Below are 7,500 nucleotides of genomic sequence, written 5' to 3' on the forward strand. Positions count from 1 at the left end.
CCCCTGGTCATAGAGGGTTGCAGTGTGTGTGTGTGTGTGTGTGTGTGTGTGTGTGTGTGTGTGTGTGTGTGTGTGTGTGTGTGCATGTACGTGGGGGGGGGTCCTTTAATGTGTTAGTGCTGGGCTAGAACAAAATCCTGTACACATGGCAGCACTCCAGGACCAGGTATGCAGAACAGAGATATTGTATATAACAGCTTTAGATGGGTATTCTATATCCTGTCTACAGCCCAGTCGGTTAGTATCTCCCTATGATATGCTCAGTTCTGTAGTCACTTTCTGGTTGGAATATGGAGTTGCTACCAGGCACTGATCTATGGTCAGTTCTCATATTCCACATTATGATTAAGGTTCTGTTTTTGTAGGGCGTAGACTGATCTCAGATCTGTGCCTGAGAGCAAGGCCACCTGGAGGTTTGCGTCCTAACGATTCCCACCGTAGTTGGGTCAGACCACGCCCACACCACGCCCACGCCACGCCAACTTCTGGAATATGTAGGGGTGTTCTCTGTATCTTGTTCTTCACGTAACACGGGGTGCACGTTTAGATATAGGTTACCCATCTCTGTATGCAACTCGGCGGCGCTGAGTGTGCCGCGGGCCAACGGTCAATGTTCGCCGCGGGCACGGCCGCGGCTCTCATTGCCCTGTGGGCCCTGGAACGCGCGCCTATTCTTAGTGTCAGTGATTGTGTTTGTGTTTGAGAAAAAAAAGAAAAAAAAACACCCCTACATATTCAAGAAGTTGGCGTGGTCTGACCCAACTACGGTGGGAATAGTTAGGACGCTGGAGGCTTCCCTCTGGGTCCTATGTTGTGTACTTCAGCCATCACTCTGTCTTCCACACAACGTTGAGAGCCTTCACCACCTCCTCGTAGATGATGAAGACTATGGCCACGTCCAGACACACTCGCCCCAGCCTGGGAACTGTCCCCTTATAGAAGCTACATGGAGAGAGAACTGGATGAGTAATAGGAACCTCAGCAGAGTGCAGATTGAATAGAAGCCACTGCAAAACTGGTCGGATCAGAATAGAACAAAATGGGTCTTAAAGTCATGGGAACTGAAGGAAGAGACATGGGAATTGTCTGCTGTGAGAGGATTGATCAAGTTTGATTGGGTAGTACTCACCCTGCTGGGCCCTCGTGTCTCATGATCTTGACAGCACAGTCCAGCGTGCTCTTATACTTATGAGCCTGCAGACCCTGAGACAGAGAGAGAGGGAGAGAAAGATGATTGAGTACCTCAATAATATAAATTACCACTTGTGGCAATTTATTTGGCAATTATGTCCTGTCCTGTACCTGCATCCTGGTCTTGATGACGTCGAGGGGGGTGTTCCCAAACACGCTGGCTGCTCCTGCAATGGCTCCAAATGATCCAGTTATCAGAGGGTTAATGGCCTTATTGGGGTTGTCACCTGGGAGAGGGGAAACACACAGGGTTTAGGGGTCAGCAAAACCCATTGTTAGTGTCAGGCTCGAAGAAAGGTCTGCACACCCAGTGGTGGCTCCTCTGGATAGATGACCACTGATCTCGTCCATGAGCTCTCACAAGTGACCAGTAGAGATCAGCATTGCCACATTTGAAAACAGACTCTCTCCCTCTCTCTCTCCCGCTCCCTCTCTCCCCCTCGCTCTTGTTGGGAATTTGTATTAAAATAACTAGAAGTGATAAATCATGTACTATGTGCTCATTTAAATAATATGTGAATGCGGTCAGTTGAGAACAATAGGAAGGTCACGCAAAGCCAAAAGAGAGGTTCTGTTTTTGAGCGACAAGAAGAAATACAAGCTCCTGACTAAAAGAACGTTTTATGATTCAAACTGCCTGTAAATTACTTATTTTTACCTATGTGCTAACAACCATTTTACACCTGCTGTTATAATATTCTATTTTTCTGTACTTTCATAACTAATGATTAATGATAAGTCTATTCTTCTAACTTGTAAATCAAATCCTAATATTACTGTGTAACTTCAATAGTTGTGTTTTCACAAGACATTCTGATAACAAGACATTCTGATAAGGACACTGACACAATGCTCTGCTCATACAAAGTACGGATATCACCATGGGAACGAGACGCTAGCAGGACACTCAAGCTGATAACATACAGTACACTCTCGCACCCACACAGGAGAGGAATTGAAGGCCAATGCTAACGAAGACTTGCTGCAGCTGCAACGGATTTGTGCTGACACTTGGAAAACTACCAGATAGAGGGGGGGGGGGGGGCATCACCCAGCCCAAAATGTTTAATGAATTGTATAAAGGACTATGTACGGAGGTGAGAGGGACTCTTGTTTGGTGGAGCCACTGCAGTTAACTTGTTGACGGCTAGCTGAGATGGGCCTGCAGAGGTGAAACTAGATAAGACTCTTTTCCATGGAAATTAACTATTATTGCTTGCTGATGTGCTCGAATAAATATTATCTTAATGAACAGTTCAGTAGTGGTGCCTAATATTTGATTGGATCATATCATCTTAAGAAGTGATATCAAGGACGTCTCGTTGAGATTAAACGAACTCGCTTATAAGTGACGACTCAATTAAATCGATTCTGGAGAAGTTGATCGCCTTACACTCTCCCTCTCTCTCTCTCTCTCTCTCTCTCTCTCTCTCTCTCTCTCTCTCTCTCTCTCTCTCTCTCTCTCTCTCTCTCACTCTCTCTCTCTCTCTCTCTCTCTCTCTCTCAATCAATCACACACTCACACACACACACACTGACCTTTGTACCAGTTCCTGAGGGAGGTCATGACATAGAAGCGTATAGCCTGGTTGGAGCCTTGTTTGAGGATGGTAGCTGTGAGTCCCTGATACGTCCCCATTACACCTGGGAGAGGCAGGGAGACAAAGCATAACATAATGATGTGCTTTTGATACACTTCTTCCTGCAGGTCTTTGATGAGGTCATATGCATTACCCTGTTTGAACAGTAGATGTCAGTTTGAGTCCACATTGGGATTTGGATCCATGCTTTACCTTGAGTTCTGATGATCTCTCTGACTCCATGGAAGAAGCCTCTGTATTTGGGGTTGGCAGATGTCTGGTCGTGGATAAACTTAACCTTGGGAGACAGATAACAGAGTGAACACCAGACAAACAGACAGACAGACAGACAGACAAACATTCATTCAGACAGACAGACAGACATGAATTTGATACCAGCTATGTTTGTATGTCTGAGCCTTTATTCACAGAATATCAAGGAATTTCTTTGAATACATTTGTAGAAGGCCAAGCAACATTTCATCTTCCCTTCAATTCTATAGTATCAAATGTAGCCACTGATTTGGGATAAGCCCTCCCTACTCATGTCCCATCTACACCATTGTAAGATAATCAGCCCATCTGACCAGTCAATGACATACCTTGACAGTCTCCATGGGGCAGACCACGAGTACAGCCTCCAGCACCCCAGCTCCTAGCCCACACAGCAGCCCCCGTGTGCTGTTCAAATGCCCTGCCTCGTCACGCGCATGGTTACTGAGGTACTCAAACACGCCAAACCTGAGATAGAGAGGTGGGACAGAGGGAGAGGGAGAGAGAGAGAGAGGAGAGAGAGATTGATAGAGAGAGAGAGAGAAATTGAAAGTATCAATCAACAGTCCATCTCATCAAAGCACTGCTTGAACAATGTCTGTTTGCTTATAGAGAATCATCAACAATAGATGATGTTGCCCTGATGGTAGGTCTCTATTGGCTACAGTAGCCTCATGGTAAGACCAGCTACTATATATCAAATTCCAGACTTAGGTTAGAGACCTGTTCTAGAATGCCAGGCTAGAATCTATGACCAGAAGAATTCCAGAATTGGCTATAAAATCACAGGCCAGAATCTCATTCTAGAATCCCATAGAATATCATTGGATGGAATTCTAGAATCATTCTAGCCAGGTCAGGAGTTCCTCTTCCACACTGAGAGCCTGAGGTATTTAAATTGACTAAAGCAGAACACAGGGACTGATATGAGGAGGGTCACAGTGTCACTATACTAATATTATCAGACACACATAAACAAAACAAATATGATTCAAGGAGCACTAGCCCCTGTAGACACCTGAGGCTACCATGTTGAATGTAATCAGCACAATTGTGGTGTCAGGAAGGACAGATGAGCAGAATCGTACACGGTTTCCTCTCTGAAACCCATTAAGCATTGAACTGCTTAGTTGTCATAAAAGCCTAGCCTGGGTGCTATGGAGGAGGATACACCACAAGGCAACAGGCAAACAACTTCCTTCGATGCTTCCTTCTGATATGAGACAAACTGCTTGTGAAGCAGAATTTGTCCTGATTTTTTACTCCCCGACACAAGGCTCTCCCTTGTAAAAGATGTGGCAATAAAGTGCAATGCCTCAGCAAGCAATGGATGCCTGGCAACCGCTGCCATGGAAGCTAGCCCAGTGTTCTCCATCTCACCTCCGGAAGAGGAGTGTGTGTGTGTGTGTGTGTGTGTGTGTGTGTGTGTGTGTGTGTGTGTGTGTGTTTTAAACATAGTTGTAATCATTTAGAAGATGCTGTGCCAGTGAGTCCTTGACCAGGAAGGTTATTTATAGATGGAATTGAATTGTGGCGATGGCAGGACACGACAAGATATGGTGGAAAAAAGGAGGGCGGGCAGACAGACACTTAGCGTTGATTAACGTTTACTGTTGTTTTTCTTGTGCCTCTGCTCTAGCCAGAGTGTCTCACTGGTGTCATTAGAAAGCATGGAAAGCAGAACTGTGTCTGCCTTTCTCTCTCACACTCATTCTCTCTCACTCCCACCCAAAGTCAGGGGCATCGTTGAGTGTGTCCAATGTCCTCTCTGCCTGTCTGTCTGTCTCTCTGTCTCTGTCTCTCCCTCAACCCTCCTCTCTCTCTCTCACTCTCTCCTTCTCTCACTTCATTAATTTACATCTGTTTCTCTGTCTGCGTCTCCACACAGGTTATGTTGTTTCTTTGTTTCTTTGAGCGACAGCTGCTTCACGACTCGCCGCCTCTCTCCATCAAGCAGGAAAAAACTAATGTGACAGGGTCTGATTAAAAAGTCCCCAAGTAGGGACAGGTCTTTTTTTATTTTTTTCCAGATTATGAAAGTGCAGATTTTATGCTTTTATGATGAGCCATACATTGAAATCTGAAAATAGTTCTGTATATGCTTATTTGAATGTTGGTTCCCCTCAAATCAAATAACAGAGAAAAATGCTCTCAATCGCACCATTTGCTACCATCGTGGGTAGGAGCTAAGGAATAACATGGCTATGAACATCTAACTGCATGTTTAGCACATCACAACATGCTGGGAGAACATCAACATGCTAAAAACACATGGCTACACATAATTAGATGATCACACAGTCCTTGCTTTTGAACACGTCCTAAAACATACGTCTGTTTACAAGCCATGTATCACTAACCCAGTAGCCTATGGCAGACGAGACAGTGAATTCACAAATTGTAAGTATTTTGTGATCCTGAAACTGTTGTTTGTTATATCGAGTGGGCTCTTCAACACTTTACTTCGTAATTATGCCAGAAAACTGAAAACATGAAAGAAACTTTTTGGTCATTTGCACAACTTGAGAATTGACCTTTTCACCAGACCATGTCACAAATACTGGTATCATCTCTTTCCACCACAACTCTGAATAGCCTTTATAGTTTGAAAAGGAGTTTGAGTGGTTGAATTGCTTTTCTAGATTTACCTTTTCTGTTCGACATTTCATTGTTGTTCAAATGCAACTTGGTTAAACAGTGTACCTTTTCTTTTGCAGTGAAACTTGCATTGAATCTAAACCATTCAAATGACATCACTGGAATATATGCTGCGGCTGACTTAGCTACCCATCTCCAATGTTCCTCAGCCAATTTAAAAAGATCTTCAAAAACTTTATCGGCAGAACATGACGGACGACGCCTGGGCCGGCAGCCAGATTCCGAGATGAGTCAGAGCCACTCTTGTCGTCACGGAGACCATGGAACATCTCCCAATCTCTATTAGTACTCTATCTACAAGGTCAGTCCTTATGCCAAGAGGTAAGGGAGGAGTAAAGAAAGGAGGATGTCAGAGAGAGGAGGGAGGATGAGGGAGGTAGGTTAGGGTGTAGGGATGGACAGAAGGGAAGAGGAAGATAATGAAGGATAAAGAAAAGGTCAGTTCCTCTTATGCCGACCCTCTACATGCCTCTTCATACAACCCCTCCCCTCTTTCCCTCCCCCACTACTCTACACTGTAAAGGCAATCAGTTAATGGGATGGGGGAGATGGGGAAGAAGGGGAAGAGAGGTGAGGGGAGGGTGATTGGACAAGTGGATAGATGGGAGAGGGGGAGGGGAGGAAAGGGAAGGGAAAAGGAGTGGGCATGATATGGTAAGAGCAGGTAGAAATTATGATTTCAGAAAAGAAATAGAGGTGGGAATTTAAATAGAGATGGAAGGAGGGAAGGGGTGCTCCAAAATCTCTGTCTGACTCTCCATCTCTCCCTCAGCTCTCTGACTCTCCATCACTCTTTTCTTCCAAAAATACAGTAATAATATAAATCACACACACACGCACGCACACGCATACACACAGACTGAGAGCACACACAGAGCCGCCCCCTCCCTGTATCAACATTGAGATCCTGCCTGAGGTTGACTGGTAACTTTGCTCTGCCTGGCTGGGTCTGCCTATCCACTGTACAGACAAGCTCTAACCTTTCACTCACACAAGCACACACACAAATGCACACACACGTGCGTACGCACACACACACACACACACACACACACACACACACACACATACACACACCCACACACACACACACACACACACACACTCACGCACACACACACACACACACACACACACACACACACACACACACAATTCAGAGAAAACAAACGAGAAAGAGAGACAGAGAGAGAAGCAGATGATCAATCTAGCATTTGTGCCTTGCATTGTGGGTAATGGACTAGAATAATTGGTGTCCAGTTGGTGGTTCTATGTCCATAGTGTGTATGAGTGTGCCAATTAGAACTTCTCTCTCTCTTTTTTTTGGGTGACATACCTGACAGCTGATTTGGGTATGGATCCATATACCAGTGAGCTGAGTCCTCTGTAAAGCCCCTTCACACCATGACCCTGTACTGTCTGCTTCACACAGTCACCTGAATGAAAATTACACACAGCACTAAATAAAAATCAAGAGGGACAGACACACATACAGCAACATTAAAACCACATTCTGAATAAAGTTTGTTTGAGTTGGTCTGGTGAAACAGGATTGAAAATGCAACATCTGCCTGCAGGCTCATTAGCAAGGTCTCAAATCCTCAGAGCTCCAATCAAGAGGAACCAGACAGACTGTGTATGTGTGTTTGTGTGTGTGTGTGTGTGTGTGTGTGTGTGTGTGTGTATGTGTGTGTGTGTGTGTGTGTGTGTGTGTGTGTGTGTGTGCGTGCGTGCGTGCGTGCGTGCGTGCGTGCGTGCGTGCGTGCGTGCGTGCGTGCGTGTGTGTGTGTGTGTGCGT

At 45.2% G+C, this 7,500-nt stretch overlaps 1 protein-coding gene across 1 annotated transcript in view; it reads right to left on the reverse strand.

Annotated features, from left to right (window-relative positions):
* Positions 1-771: 771 nt before the first annotated feature.
* The window catches only part of LOC308157542 (tricarboxylate transport protein B, mitochondrial), a gene marked incomplete at its 5' end in the record, with an annotated part of 15,554 nt that continues 8,825 nt past the window's right edge, over positions 772-7,500 (reverse strand). The window contains 7 exons of the mRNA XM_080531121.1: positions 772-942; positions 1,130-1,203; positions 1,303-1,418; positions 2,731-2,835; positions 2,985-3,069; positions 3,374-3,512; positions 7,039-7,138. Of these exons, the coding sequence (XP_080387247.1) occupies positions 828-942; positions 1,130-1,203; positions 1,303-1,418; positions 2,731-2,835; positions 2,985-3,069; positions 3,374-3,512; positions 7,039-7,138 (734 nt within the window). The 3' untranslated portion in view covers positions 772-827. The remainder of the gene's footprint in view (positions 943-1,129; positions 1,204-1,302; positions 1,419-2,730; positions 2,836-2,984; positions 3,070-3,373; positions 3,513-7,038; positions 7,139-7,500) is intronic.

Source organism: Nansenia antarctica (assembly GCF_963989245.1).
Source record: "Nansenia antarctica genome assembly, chromosome: 5".
In the NCBI taxonomy this organism is placed as follows: Eukaryota; Metazoa; Chordata; class Actinopteri; order Argentiniformes; family Microstomatidae; genus Nansenia; species Nansenia antarctica.